General features: G+C 33.2%; 1 protein-coding gene across 13 annotated transcripts in view; it reads left to right on the top strand.

The window, feature by feature from the left end:
• Nucleotides 1-15,767, top strand: part of RYR3 (ryanodine receptor 3) — a 222,397-nt gene that overhangs the window by 104,860 nt on the left and 101,770 nt on the right. For all 13 annotated transcript variants that reach the window (XM_068684285.1, XM_068684283.1, XM_068684279.1 and 10 more), the window contains exons 28-38: nucleotides 1,583-1,791; nucleotides 2,694-2,878; nucleotides 3,596-3,632; nucleotides 3,980-4,140; nucleotides 4,713-4,878; nucleotides 6,069-6,155; nucleotides 6,537-6,763; nucleotides 7,727-8,528; nucleotides 9,034-9,234; nucleotides 9,857-9,959; nucleotides 13,397-13,534. In XM_068684285.1, the coding sequence (XP_068540386.1) occupies nucleotides 1,583-1,791; nucleotides 2,694-2,878; nucleotides 3,596-3,632; nucleotides 3,980-4,140; nucleotides 4,713-4,878; nucleotides 6,069-6,155; nucleotides 6,537-6,763; nucleotides 7,727-8,528; nucleotides 9,034-9,234; nucleotides 9,857-9,959; nucleotides 13,397-13,534 (2,316 nt within the window). The remainder of the gene's footprint in view (nucleotides 1-1,582; nucleotides 1,792-2,693; nucleotides 2,879-3,595; nucleotides 3,633-3,979; nucleotides 4,141-4,712; nucleotides 4,879-6,068; nucleotides 6,156-6,536; nucleotides 6,764-7,726; nucleotides 8,529-9,033; nucleotides 9,235-9,856; nucleotides 9,960-13,396; nucleotides 13,535-15,767) is intronic.

The following is a 15,767-nucleotide window of genomic DNA, read 5'->3' as shown; positions in this document are numbered from 1 at the left end:
TGAGTATTTCCATCAGTGCCTTTACATCTTATTTCACTGATGTAAGCCTTCAAATCATAGTACACTTTAACTTCATAAAAATATACTTTGAGAGGACAAATTGGTTTTCTTTTATTTTTCCTTCAGCCACAAGTAGATACAATGGAACTCCAACAATCAAAACAGGTGAATTTTCTTCAAGCCTTTCTAGGCTTAAACTCAGGGCTGAACTTCAGTGATAGCAAGTAGCAGTAATAATAAGCACCTAGAAAAATTCCCAGAAGCTCAAACTATAGAATTGATTTTCTCACTGGAGCAAACGCATTTTATGTTAATTGTATTCTTGCTTCTGAAGGACAAAAATGAGTGCTATATGGTAAGAGGTTGAACCAAAAGAACAAATCTTTGCAACATAAATGTAAATTTGAGTCTGATTTGTAATTTTTTCCCCATCCTATTCATAGTTTATCTTCGTTTCTCCTTCTCCTGGACTCTTTTTCTTTTTTTGTTTCTCATTCTTTTTTGAACACATGTATCTACATGACTTTATTGGGGGCAGGGGTTATTTTCAAATTGTTTTACATTTTCTTTGAAAGGATATCTCCTCCAACTGATAGTAGTTACATGCTCATTAATAATTAACAGAAGACTTCGCAATTATTCAGTGTCCATCTTTGGTCTGACCATTGATACAGTTTTTCTAAGGGTAAAGAATAAGGGACACAATTAAGAGAGCTTTCCTGAAGGCATAAGGTTGAAGTGTGAGAGAATTTCTGTTGTACTGGAACTGTTGGCTTTTCACTGCGGTTTCTCTGAGTTCTGTACCAGAAGAGATGGCATAATCATTCAACATCCTTTTATTATTGCTGATATGGTCTGCTACCTGGAAATTGAAAATGTTTGGTCATAAAAATGCCTTCATTAAATAAATCCATATTTGTTTATCATAAATGATGGACAGATGAAGGTTGGCCAGAAATTTGTAGACACTGGTAAGAAAACAAATTTTAAACAGGGTGAGATACCTCAACCTCACCTGAAAGTCCATTTGAAACTTCAGTGCCCTCAGATTATACTTAACATTTGTTATTAGCTTTGATCTAGTCAAGTTTGTGTTCCAGTGTCCAGTTCATTTTACAATGGCAGTTTATTAGTCTAAAAATGATGAAGATAAACAATTCTTCTAATAAATGAATAACTAACTTGATCAAATCTCATTTTTTCAGATCTAATAGTCAAAAAAGCTGTTTTCATTGTTTTGTTCTTTTTTCACAAAATCAGAGTTTAGTAATAACAACTGTTAAACCAGATTAATGTTTAAATAAATGGCATGGTGTTTATAATATCCAATGTACTCACTAGCAATTATGTTGATCTTAGCCATTAATATTTAAGGTAGCTTTAAATCCTTGCTGCTGTCATTATTTCGTGCGCATCTTGTCTAGGAGCTAAATTTTAGTTCACATTAGATGGATTCAAATTAAAATATTTATTTTCTTAAAATTAATTACTGTGTGTTTTGTGTGTGTGTGGTTTTTTTTTGTTTGTTTTGTTTTGCTTTGTTTGTTTGGTTGGTTGGTTTGTTCTTGTATCATTTTCTTAGGTTTTGTTCCAATTTGCGCACTGGGTCTGTCTCAGATTGGACGTATGAACCTTGGAATGGATGCCAGTACATTCAAGTATTATACAATGTGTGGCCTTCAAGAAGGTTTTGAACCTTTTGCAGTAAATATGAACCGAGATGTTGCTATGTGGTTCAGTAAACGCTTACCAACATTTGTCAATGTGCCAAAAAATCATCCTCACATAGAGGTAACGTTACGTGTTAGGAAGACACCTGTTTATCAACTGTTTGCTTAGCAAGCTGAGACATTAAACCCTTACTAATACTTACTGTCATCAGATAGTTTGTCATATAAATCTATTAAGTCATCTTTAGATAATTCCAGATGATCTTCATCTGGATATGATCTTCATATCTCCAACTTCATTTATGGTAGTATAATAATTCATGCGAATATACCTGTTCTAGTATATATATTACTAATCTATGTTGCTTTGGTTAGCTACTTGGACTGTGGTTTCCTAATTAAATTTGGTTAGCTACTCTGCTGTGGTTTCCTAATTACCTTTTTACTACAATCCCTAGTATTTGTCTTTGAACATTTCCTTCAAAATCTGCTTACTTCACTCAGTTCCAACTGAATGATCTCAGCATTTTAATCAGTTGGTCAGGATTATTTCAACTGTATTTCTGTCGTAAAAACTTTTTGAAATGTTCTTACCCCTGATTAAGTTTAAAAGCACAACCATTTTTTTCAGCACAGGCAAAAACATCAGGCTCAGGCTTTACGGTGATCTTCTGAAGGATTCTACATGATATAACTTCTAATTGTGGTAGAAACTGCTGATTCTTTTAAAGCAGTTTTTCAGTGACTTGTTCACTGTAAATAAATTGAATTAATAAAATCTGTGCTTTTCTTTTTGAAAATTTTGTATGGAACATCTTGAAAATAATGAGTATAGTCAAAATAGGGGGAATCCTTGGCTTCCCTTGCTCTTTGAGCTAGTTTCATGGTCTTAAATAAAGTTCTTAATTAACTTTGAAAAGTTTGTTAGCTCTTTCACTTACCTTATTCTTCAGTTAGTTACTGAAAGTTATGTGTGTTTTTCTTGGAACAGTATTATAATAAAATTATTTCTGTTATTTTTAGATATGGAGAATTGATGGAACCATTGAGAGTCCACCTCGGTTAAAAGTTACTCACAAAACGTTTGGCACACAGAACAGCAATTCAGACATGATATATTGTCGTTTGAGTATGCCTATTGAGTTCCGTTCATCATTCAACTTTGGCATGGGTGTGGAAAATGCCTCATCTGATATTTTCCAAAAACGGTTAGACTTAGATTTTATTCAGTTATCCTATTTAATTCTCCTAATGTAAATTTAGTATGTTCTATTAGTCTTGTTGTTATGCATTCAAGGTTTCATATTAACTTTTGTGCTAAGCACACATTAATATAGGATGTTTATTAGTGATATTTTTTGGTTTTTGATGTTTTTATTTAATTTATAGCAAATTTGCTGCAAAATGCTATATACAGACAACATCAGAAAATCTTTTCAGAAAAGATGCATCGAAAGGTTTATGGACATTCATTGCTAAGCATCCACCATCCTTTTGAAATCAGTGGGATTTACAAAGCTCTTCAGGTGGTCTGGAAAACCAGCTGAGTCCTGTGCCCACTGTATTGCTGTTCATCTACGTTATTGTTCAGTAGTTCATTGTTATTGGAAAAGTTCAGTTTTCCTTCTATATAAATTTAAAAAAACTGTGGACAGACTTTTAAAGATCCCAGGTACTGCTCAGTTCAGCACCTTTGAACCTTAACTCTCCACCTTAACTGTAGGCAACTATTTTGGGTCTATATATGCATCCTAAAAAGTCTTTGCATGCTTAATTTACTGATACCATGAATTCTTAGCACCCTGCAAGCATGAGTTACATGCATGGAAGTACACTTAGTTTAAGAATGAAAAGTTTATTTATTTATTTATTTTTAAATAATATATATTTATTTAACTAATTTACTGGTGTTCCTCTGTCTTTAGAAAACACAGCCAAGAAATTTCTGTTCCTTCTACTACGGTAAGCAAATATGTTGAGGTGCCTTAATTCTTCTTACTTTGTGAAGTAGATTTAGTAGCGGTATCGTGTTCAACAGAAATTGATCTGCTGAGAGAAGCCTTTTAATCATTCGCTAAGATACAATTCTGTGTATAAGGAATAATGCATAGAGCTGTATGACTGAGGCATAAACTTCACAGTGTCAATCTACTATACTAGTTTTATTTTATGAGAATTTAAAATGGCTTGCTGTGAATAATTTTTATTAAAGTTGGATGTACATTGAGATTTTTTTAATTGTTGTTTGACTATTCCTCCATAAAATGGCTTAGATTTTTATTACTAATTTATTCTTCTCCTCTTTTCAGTATTTTTATTCGTTGCGGATATTTGCTGGGCAAGACCCATCCTGTGTCTGGGTTGGCTGGGTAACACCAGACTATCATTTTTACAGTGAGAATTTTGACCTAAATAAAAATTGTACAGTGACGGTTACTTTAGGTGATGAGAGAGGCAGGGTTCATGAAAGGTATGGATTTATTTATCACATATTAAGCATTGTATTTTAATATCATTGTTCAAGGTGAATTATTCACAAGCCTGATGAAAGTTTGAGCGTTAATTTAAAATAAGAATAACATCAATTATGGAGTAGAATTGTTCTTTGCTCATTTACATATGAATGTGTGTTTTACATAGATCAGTTAAAATGAGTATATTTATCCTTAACGTTCTGTTTTAAAGAGTGTTTCGGGATGCTCTTTTCTTCTAACATCTGCATTTTATTGCTGTGGATGAACCTGTTACTGATTGTTCTGCATTTTACCTAAGCACAGGGAAGCATGTGAAATTGCTTCATAATTTTAAAAAATGGGAAAAAAAAAAAAAAACACATTTTTTCAGTCTGATCCCTTAGCCATAATGATTACTTTTGAAAAAAAAAAAAAAAAAAGAAAAGAAAAATTGATGAGAAAACAAAACTGATAGCACAAGCACCTTTAAGGATCTCTAACTGACACTGTTGAAAAGTGAATCGTAATGAATGTTGTTAAGTTCAATGTGACATGTAATATGTGTTTTTTGTTCTTGCTGTTCTTACAGTGTGAAGCGCAGTAATTGCTATATGGTTTGGGGAGGAGATATAACTTCTAATTCCCAGAGATCAGGTCGTAGCAATGTTGATTTAGAAATTGGATGCTTTGTTGACCTAGCTACTGGAATGTTGTCATTCACAGCCAATGGAAAAGAGCTTGGCACTTGTTATCAGGTATTACCAGACTTTCAGGAAGTTATCTAATAACAGGTCATTTTGATGCTATTATAAGGATTGCTTTTCCTTGTTTTGAAATCTTAACACTAGTAATGTGACAATAACGTGTTTTCCTACATTATATAATGGGGAAATTAAGATAATGTAGTTGTCAGAACAAAACACAGTACAACAACTAATCACTTCTAAATCTGCAGCACTGTGATTCATTGTGATACATCATGATTTTTAAGACTGGAAACAATTGCTAAATGTGGAAATAAAGAAATCTTTGAGATCTTTTTTAAAAAAAATACACTAATTCACTAATTTTAATATGAAGAAGGCTAACTATCCTCACAAAATGATTCACTTTCACCCTCTTATTATGTACCCCTGATTCCCTTTCTATTCAAAATTTTTTTCCAAGCTTTTTTTGTAGTAAATTATTTTGTACAGCATAAAATGTGAAAGAAAAGATGTGTGGTGTTCCAAAAAGTTATATTCTACCCTCAGTCTGTATTAGGGGTGCATTTTCTAGAGTGAGAGCCAAAGTATGTAGCTGTAAAGCGGAGAGAGCTCCATTTTTAATTAGCTGTTTTTGAATGCGAGTGCTGAATTTCGATACGTTTGAGTAGAATCATAGAATCATTAAGGTTGGAAAAGCCCTCCAAGATTATCTAGTCCAACCATCCACCTACCACCAATGTCACCCATTAAGCCATGTCCCTAAGCACCACGTCTAAACTTTCCTTAAATACACCCAAGAACTCTACCACCTCCCCGGGCAACCCATTCCAATGTCTGACTACTCTTTCTGAGAAGAAATGTCTCCTGATTTCCAACCTGAACCTCCCTGGTGCAACTTGAGGCCATTCCCTCTTGTCCTAATCAACATGAATCAACACGAAGTGTTATAAAAGTTCTTGTTACAGGTGTAGCACCACATAACACAGCAAAGGTACCTGCCTGTAGGGTAGGTGGACCTATAAAGATAACTCGGCAAATGCTTTACTTTATTAAAGGTAAACCGCAGGTAGACACTGGTCATCGCTTTCATACAGTGTCTGCAATTATTCAATAATACAATATAAAGTAGATTATATATATATATATATATATATATATATATATATATATATCATAGCACATTCTGAGAGGAGATTCTTCTTGTCTTTTTAGTTTTTTTAATCTCATTTGTCTTCTAGGTTGAACCCAACACAAAACTTTTTCCAGCAACTTTTGTACAGCCTACAAGCACTAACTTGGTTCAGTTTGAACTTGGTAAATTAAAGGTATTAACTATTTTTTATAAAGATTCTCATCTAAATCTGTTTATTGCTACAGAAATTCCTGCTGAATTGTATTTGTTTAGAAAGATTGAATTTGTGACAACATATTTTATTAGACTAAAATGTTAACAAATTACTTCTGTATACTTCTTATATGAAGGTAATTGTTCAACAAATTGAAGCTGCATTTGTCAGAATAAACCAAAGATATCTGGGGAGAATACCCTTGATGTTTATCACTCCTTATGCTTTTTTAATGTTTGTTGCAATAACTCATATATTTCTATGAGTTCTTTGCTATTAATAGATTACACTACCTTTTGGTATTATGAGTTTATTCATAATTACATGTCACAAAAATAACTCTGATATACTTTGTTTCAGAATACCATGCCTTTATCAGCAGCAATTTTTAAAAGTGAGGAAAGAAATCCTATTCCTCAGTGCCCCCCTCGCCTTGATGTGCAAACAATTACACCTGTTTTATGGAGCAGGATGCCTAACAGCTTTCTCAAAGTGGAAACTGAGCGTGTCAGTGAACGTCATGGATGGGTTGTGCAGTGTTTGGAACCTCTGCAGATGATGGCACTTCATATCCCAGAGGAAAACAGGTACATTTGGAAGGAACTACGGTGTCTTGATGTGTAGGAAATGTATTGGATTAACTAGCTGATGTATGGATATTAGTTAAGCATGCCTTGGAGGATCTTAACATTAGAGTTTTTTAGAATTTTTCATCTTATCTACTATAATATTGTATTTGTGAAACTTAAGTAGGTAAAAGAGGCTGAATAATTTTAATGTCATGTGACAATGCTTGCATACATAAGAGAAAACAACTATTTGATTTCCTTTAAATTTTAAAATAATCTGTTAAATCTCTAGATCTTTAAACAGAAGTTTTCTCAGGTGCTGTTTCTTTATATGTTAAAACCATGTAATCCATTCCTGCTCCATCTGCTCACAATTTGCCTGAGTTACTTTTGTGTTCTTACTGACAAGATCTCAACTTTCTTAGATTTTCATTATTTTATCTTCATAGCAATGATAATAAAAATGTATCCAAATATCAAATATTGCAATCAGTGACAAAAATTATAATCAAAAGTGTAGCAGGAAGCCAATTTTAAAAAAATATACATTTAGCAATTATTTTGCAATTTGTTTTTGCAATTTAATAAACGATTTTATTTAGCGTTAATAAAACTAAATTTTAAAAGTAAAGCAAAAAAATACTGTTTTGTGTGAAAAATTAGTGTAGTCTCTAGAGTTTCAGCACTCCAAACACACCGCTTTTAAAAACAAACATGCAATTTATTATAGCTTCCAAGGAAGCTTATATATGGTGGATTTTTTTTCCTCCTCTTTTCTATGGAGTGTTAATTTTAAATAGTCTTATTGTTTTATTACCACTGTTTGCTGTGGTGTGGTGATACACGTGCTAAGGTTAGTCGTTAACAATCTTAATATTAACAGTTTAAACAAGAACTGACTAAAATGTGCAGAAATTATAATTATTTTTATTTTTTAATTCATTAAATTGACCAGTGCTCTGTTTCTTTATTGCTTAACAGATGTGTCGATATTTTGGAACTATGTGAACAAGAAGATTTGATGAAGTTTCACTATCACACTTTAAAACTCTATAGCTCAGTTTGTGCTCTAGGTAACACTAGAGTTGCTTATGCACTTTGTAGCCATGTGGATGTATCTCAGTTATTTTACACAATAGATAATCAATATTTACCTGGACTCCTACGTTCTGGATTCTATGACTTGTTGATTAGTATACATTTGGAGCATGCCAAGCAAGCCAAGCTCATGATGAACAATGAATTTATCATTCCAGTTACAGAGGAAACTCGAACTATTAGATTATATCCTGATGAAACAAAGAAGCATGGTTTACCTGGAGTAGGGCTTAGCACTTGTCTGAAACCAAGCTTTCATTTTTCTACTCCTTGCTTTATTGTGACCAGTGAAGAACATCAGACATCCAGTCCAGAGATACCCCTTGATACACTTAAATCCAAAGCCATAAGTATGCTAACAGAGGCAGTACAGTGTAGTGGTACTCATATACGAGACCCTGTTGGAGGACACATTGCATTCCAGTTTGTTCCTGTTCTTAAACTAATAGCAACACTGCTCATAATGGGGGTTTTTGATGATGATGATGTGAAGCAGGTGTTAATCCTCATTGATCCAAATGTATTTGGAGATCACAAGGAAGAAACAGAAGAGGGTACAGAAAAGGAAGAAGTTACACAAGTTGAAGAAAAAGCTGTAGAAGCTGGAGAAAAAGCAATAAAAGAAACCAAAGCTCCTACAACAGGCTTGTTGCAGACAAGATTACCAGAATCTGTTAAGCTTCAGGTGACCATTTAATATAAATGCATTACATGTGCTATACTATTGATGAGAAAAAGGTAGTACCTTATGTCTGTTCTTTAGTTTATAATATTTGAAATCCCTAACGTTTTCATTCCGGTCTGCCATGTGGCCTCACATTAATAACCAAATTTGATGATGCTGCAATTCTTTCTTACTCAAAATAGATATTCAGACACTTACTTTCTGAGGTGTATTTTAAAAGAGAATTAATATTTCTAAGTGTTTTGGGAACATGGAGTGAAGCGTTGTGTAAATACAACATAGTATTGATCAGCATAATAAAACTGTGTACATCTGTCACCTTTACACCATAAAAGAATTTTAATTTTACACCATTAAAATAATTTTTAAAAAGAATGTTTCCATTTGGAAAAAAAAAAAGTCTCTCATTGTAACAAACAATTTAAAACTATCCACTGTAGTTTTTCCCCTGTTAGGGTTTAAGATGTTAAAATGTTGAACTTAACCTGTGTTTTTTCTATGCTAGATGTGCCATTTACTCAATTATTTCTGTGACTGTGAGCTGCAACATAGAGTGGAAGCAATTGTATCATTTGCAGACCGTTATGTATCAAAATTGCAGTATAATCAGAAATACAGGTATAATGAACTCATGCAAGCCTTGAACATGTCTGCAGCTTTGACTGCCAAGAAGACTAAAGAATTTCGGTCTCCTCCACAAGAACAGGTAATATTAAACAAAAGTTTAAATCTAAAGATTAAAAAAAAAAAAAAAGTGCTTTGCAATAAGAATCTTGTTTATCCATGACTTCTAAACTAACATGAGAACTACTAGAGAACCAAAAGTGAATTAGAGATAAAATTTATTAAGATGCCACAAAATACGGAATGTCAAAATGCTTATACTTGTACTCAGAACTCAAACTCTAGGCCAAAGTTGGCTTAGGGTTTCTCAAACGTATGGAAAATTTGAACATTGTCATCCAATGCTGAGGAGCTGAGATTCAGCCAGAGCTACAAGAAAAAGAAAATGTGATAGTTTTAGTTGCTGTGTTGTACCAACTTGTAGTTAGTGTTGTGTTGACACCACTATGTTGGAAATGTTTAGTCTTTTCTATCTATATAATCTATATTATATATCTCTATATAATAGAGAATATTTTTTATTATTAAGGATATTTACATTACTCTTAATTAAAACTTACAAAGGAACATTGCTTTAGTATTTCCATGAGGTGTGTTAGAAATTTATATTTTATGCTAATTTTATTATAAACATGTAAAGTATAGCTAGGAAGCCTCTATTCAGCCTATGTCATTACCTTAAATATGTTTTAATTCCCTTAAAGATTAATATGCTGCTGAATTTTCAACTGGGAGAGGATTGTCCCTGTCCAGAAGAGATTCGGGATGAGCTGTACGACTTCCATGATGATCTTCTAATTCACTGTGGTGAGTGACAAGATGTACTTTTATTTGTCTTTTTAACACTTGTCATCAAAAAGATCAGATCAATTATAAAAAACAAACAAACAAACAATTTTTGTATGTGTTAGATTTATTACTGTTTACATGGTGATTTTCCTGACAGACTTTATATATTTATATATTTATTTATTTATATTATTTATTTATTATTTATTTATTTATTATTTATTTATATTATTTATTTCTTATTTATTATATATATATATATGTATTTATATTTATTTATTTATATATTTAATTATACTTTGTGGGTTATAGAATTGCATGTGCATTAAAGAATCACGTTATATGCAATACCAAAAATATTTTAAGTCTCTTGAGATCTTAGTCTAATCAAGGCAATCATGGAATTACTAGTCCATTACTAGCATTTAGCAACATCAGCCAATTGTTACTTCTCGTTCCCAATAATTAGGCAGTTAAAACTGATACACACAGACTTTTTCCTTTCTGCCCCCTTAGTGTTACAGTTACTCTACCAGTGCCTTTCTTGGCTCTATGGTTGATGACGTAAATCTAGTTCAAGAAGGGAACAGAATCATTAAAATGAATTGACAGCATCTCAAGTTTTTCACCAGGATAATACCATAATAACGGTTATAATAAACCATAGTAATGGTTTCTTTCTCCTCCCTTGGTTTGCTTGAGGCCACTTTTTAAATGTATGCTAATACACTCTGTTAGTTCATTCTTCACAGGTTATCCCTAAAATCAGTTTTACCCAGTTCATAGAATTACATTATTCTAGTGACCAGTAATTAACAGTTTGTGATTTCAGTTTGTATCCTTGATTATGTGCTTGTATTGTCAAGGCTTCTGCTATGATCTTGTGCTTGTCTTTCTGGGTATCCTGGTAAAATCTCCAGCAACCTTCACAGTACCAAGCTGTGATTCCATGATTCCTATTACCATTTTTCAACTACCTTAGAACCCAACCTAAGATGGGTCAATGGGTTGTGTTTCATTAACTTGTTTAGGAGAATACTGTGTGGGTTTGTATTAAGTCCTTAAAATCAAGTTTTATATCTGTTAGGCTAGCTACTACATTCTAGGTAGAATTTAGATTGGTTTAATGCAATTTGTTCTTGACAATCCTGTGTTGATTGTCATTCATCCTTTATTCTAAGTGCATGATAAAAACTTTTTTTCTTTCTGGCATTTTTTTCCAAGCATTAAAGTGAATAGTCCATATCCTCCTGGCTACTCTTCATTCTTCACAATACCTTCACAAATATGTGATCTTTATTGTTCAGTCACTCAGCAGTTGAGCTCATCTCTGTTTTTCAAAGGTTACCTGGCATCTCAGAGTTCTCTGAGTACTCCAAGATGAAGACTATAGAGACCTCAGCTTAGTTGGAATTATCTTACTCTGTAACATACTTGTTATATTGAAGTCTCATTGCTGATATTACTATTGAGTTACTTTAGCTCCTGGTCAGTCTTCATCTTTTCAGAAGGTGAAACCCTAGAACCCTAGTGATTAAGGATTGATGTTTGGGGGAAGGGTATTTATTTATTTAGCTATATATTTATTTATTTATTTTATCATGTACTCTTGTTTATTACATTATTAATTTGTATGTTGACTGAGATAGAGAATTGAAGATAGAGAAAACAGCCTAATAATTAAAACATTTTAATGATCCTCTGGATCCTAAACAAAGTCATATTCATTACTTTGTACAAATTTAGCATAGGTGGTCACCACAAATAAATGCCCTTCATAATCTGTCCTGACAGTTCTGAAAATCAGTACTAAGCAATGTAAGCTGCAGATCAAACTGAGTTGTGCTTGGAATATATAAACAGCTTTTTAATACTAAGTATACTTTGGAATCTAAATGGAAAAATATGTATGCAATCAAGTAATTAAAAGCTGCCTCATAATGAATATACACAAATACTCTGAATTAAAGTTACTAAGGCAGCCTGAATCCTAGTAGATTCAAACTGTGAGTTCTTAGTGTTGCCAGCAAAATAATAATTCTCATCATGTTTCTTGTGTGTAATTTCTTGACTGAAAACAAAACAACATAAAGCAGATTTTATTGCATAATATCAAACCGACACTTGTCTGTTTCATCTGCTGGGTTGGAACTATATGTTCCAGTGCACAGACCTCTGCCACTTGAATTAAGTGATTAGTGAATAACAATGGTTATTAGGTCAGCTTCTGAACGCAGCTCTAAGAAGATGGAGCATGAATGACATCTGATCTGGAGAGGTGAATGAGACCCTGCTTCCTCTGCTCTGCCACTGTCTTAACTCATCATCTGAGTGTATTTCTTCTTGTTTGTTCATTTCAGATTTTCAGGAGTTATCCTCTCAGTTCCTTTCGCTTCCAGGGCCTAGGTTAGGTTTTTCGGTGCCAGTCTCTTGCATTACTAAATATCCTTTTCTTCTTTCTCTTCTGTCTCCTTACTGGCTATACTTCCCATTCTTACTCCTTCTGGACACGAACTGTATGTAGCTTTTCATTTTGCCAAGCCAGTCTTACTTTTCTCATTCCTCAAAGTCCTTATATCATCTTACATTTCAGCTTCTGGTTCTCTCGTTCTCTCCTACTGCCTCTGAATTTTTTCTTCCTAGTCACTTAGTCACTAATTTAAAACTTTCCTCTTTGTTAGCTGCTAGTTGCATGCTTTCTCCAACCGGATACCAGATTTCAGTTGTTTTTTCTTTTATTAGTTTCTTTTTGTAATACAAGTTATACCCTCCTAAATTAAATCTTTTTCCTCTTGTCCAGCTTGTACCTCTTTAGTATCTGGAAATCTTTTCTTTTTCTCAGTGCTAAGAATCACTCTTACTTTGACCAACAGCCAAACAGCAAAAACTTCGATTTGAGCTTTGCTCAATCAGTTCTGGTCTGAATGGAACCTGCTTAGACGTTCTGTTCTATTGCTCATAACACGTGGTATCTGATCATCACTAAGAGGTGTAAAAGATCTGAAAAAAGGTTTGAATAGTTATGAAGCAACGTATTGAACTGTAGTAAACTATTTGTAGAACTACATCTCTTCAGATACATCTCTTTATTTGTTTTAATGAAAAATTTTATAACTAGTGTTATCTACAAACTCCTGCCTTCTTCCAGTTTTAATTTCAGATAATATGTTTATGTATGACTGCTAAATATCTCAACTGAAAAGTTGTACTATATTGTAGGATACAATCTTTTATTTATTTCATACTGCAGAATATAAGCTAGAGAATCACATATTTAATCAAATACGACTTTGAGTCATATTGCCACCTATTTGGCACTTAAAACATTATTTTTCCTGTGTGAAATTTGCTGGTTAAAAGGTTGTCCTGTAGATATTTTGGGGTAGTTTAAATATTGAAGAAGTTCATCTTCAAAGCTTAAGGTTTGTTTCTGATCATTTTTATTATCTATTAAGGTATTCCACTAGAAGAGGAAGAAGAGGAAGAGGAAGATTCCACCTTGACTGGCAAACTCCGTTCGTTAATATACAAAATCAAAGGTCCACCAAAAGCAGAAAAAGTAGAGCCTAGAGAAGAAGAAGAGAAATCACCTAGTAAGTTTTCTTTCTACGTACATACTTCTGTGATGCAAGTGTTAGACTGGTTATGTAATTAGCATCAGTTCATTTTCTAATAAAACTAGAGAATGTTCTGAAGAGGGAGACTTTGTACTTACTCAGTAGCAAGACACATGCCACAAAATGTTTTTCCACTTCCTGTTCTTTATAATAGGAAGGGACAATTTACACCATGTAAGGTTTTGGTTTGAATTCAAAAATGTGGTATAGAATTTATGGCCTTACATGAAGTAAAAGTTATACCCATTTGCTTCTACTGTAGAAATTTATTGTAATTAAGGTAGTGCTGAAATGATTGTTGAAATCATTTGTTGAAATGCAAGATTGAAGTTCTAGAGCATAGGCAGCATAACTTGGAATATTGTGACTTTGTTAGTGACTACTGAAGACTTGTACTACTCAAAAGGGTGGTATTTCTATATCAGGACAGCAGTAGCTGGCTAACAGTTCGTAGCTGGAAAACTTACCTTCTTGCTGTTCTACATCACATTTATGGTAACACAGAGAAGTTACAGTGATAAATCACATCGCCAGAATTTCCTAGTGGTCCAGACAGAAGTTCCATTACCTCAAACTCTTCTGTGGGTTCTTATGCTCTGTATCCATGCTACTCCTCTGCTCTAATGCTTCTTTAAAAACTCAACATATGGTTTCTGTGCTCTTATTTTTTAGTTCCTTCTCTTTTTATGCTTTTGTATTAGTAAGTAATAGCTGTAAAGTATAACTGTAACGGAAAACAAACTTGTAATACTGTTTTATAACTCCTTCCTATTTTATCAGTATTATTCTATTTAGAACTTTATGATAATTATTTTTTTTCAAACTTCTTAATATTTTTGTTGTAGGAAACAAACAAACACTACTGAAACCCTTTTTTTCTTATGTATGTTTGCACTTATATTACTACTTTTCAGCAGTATAAATGAAGGGATTTTAAGAACAAAACTAAAACCTATAATTCTGATATCTAAATAAATATTACTGAATAACTGAAGAGACGATAATAATAGTATTAGGAATGTTCCAGCAGAGTCAATATTAATGAATGGGTTAAAAGATTAATGGTTATAGATCTACTTCTGTGGCATTAATGTGTATAGTTCTACTAAGGTGAAGAATTTCTTAGTTGGTTAACCAAATTAAGGAATAATGCATGTGTGTTACTTAAGTAATTGATAACTCCATGCAGTCATTTTAGTGATGGAAAGCTGAAAATAGACTATTTTATTTATTCCTGGTGTCTTAAAGATACATTGTTTTTAATTAAAGGAAGTGTGAAAATAAGAAAATGTTACAGATACCTTTCTGCTAATGTTTGTTACAAGTGTTAATTCAACCTCTTTCCTGTTTGAGAGCAAAATAGTTTTTGTTTTCTTTTGTTTTAAGTGGCAGATGAATGCCCTACATTTTGAAGTTATATCAAGTTCTGTATGTTTCACTGGAATATCAATTTGGTGTTGTTATTTCATCTCTGCAATAATTCCTGTTGCATTTTGAAAATATATCATTCTTTTGTCTCTGTTTCCTCTAACAAATTATTTACTGTGAATGGCTCTGTTGCTGGCAGAGAAAAATTAGCAGTAAAAGAAAGTGAGTATATTCCTTCCTACTGCTGCTACGTCTTAGGGTAATGTATGCACAGAAACACTGTGAAACACTTGGAATCAGAGGCTTTTTATTCTGAACAGCATTTCTTTATATGCACATACTCATGCCCTATTCCCTAACGCAAGAGCGGTGTTTGTGGTCTAAATAGGCAAGAGAGCTCTTAGCTTGCAATTCATCTTAACCATCTGCCTGAGCATTTTGAGCCTCATTGATCAGCTCATCTGGCTTTTGTTCCCATGCATTGCCCCTGGTGAGTTTGATATATAGTAAGAATATCTATGTCTTCTTTCGGTTTTGCTGTCATACATTTAGGGAGTTTCAGTGCTTCCCTTAGTAGTAACTACATGTGGTGAGTAATGAGGTAAAAAGCCAAATTCGTCCAGGCTTTCCTTTAGAACATATTTTTTCACTGTGCTTGCTCCTTGCCTTTATGAATCAAGATATTTATTTTTTTTTTGCCAGCTCTAAGTTTCTATAATACTGTCCAATGAATATCATGTGCTGAACTGTGCAAGTGACTAGAGGTCGCTCTTCTAACCAACAGTGGTAGAAAGTGCTCCTCTTGTACTTGCAGTTTGTTCAGTTTGGCAATAGGCCTTTG

Source organism: Anas acuta, chromosome 5 (genome assembly GCF_963932015.1).
Source record: "Anas acuta chromosome 5, bAnaAcu1.1, whole genome shotgun sequence".
NCBI lineage: Eukaryota > Metazoa > Chordata > Aves > Anseriformes > Anatidae > Anas > Anas acuta.
The sequence above is the reverse complement of the archived record's forward strand: the minus strand, read 5'-3'. Positions and strand labels throughout refer to the sequence as shown.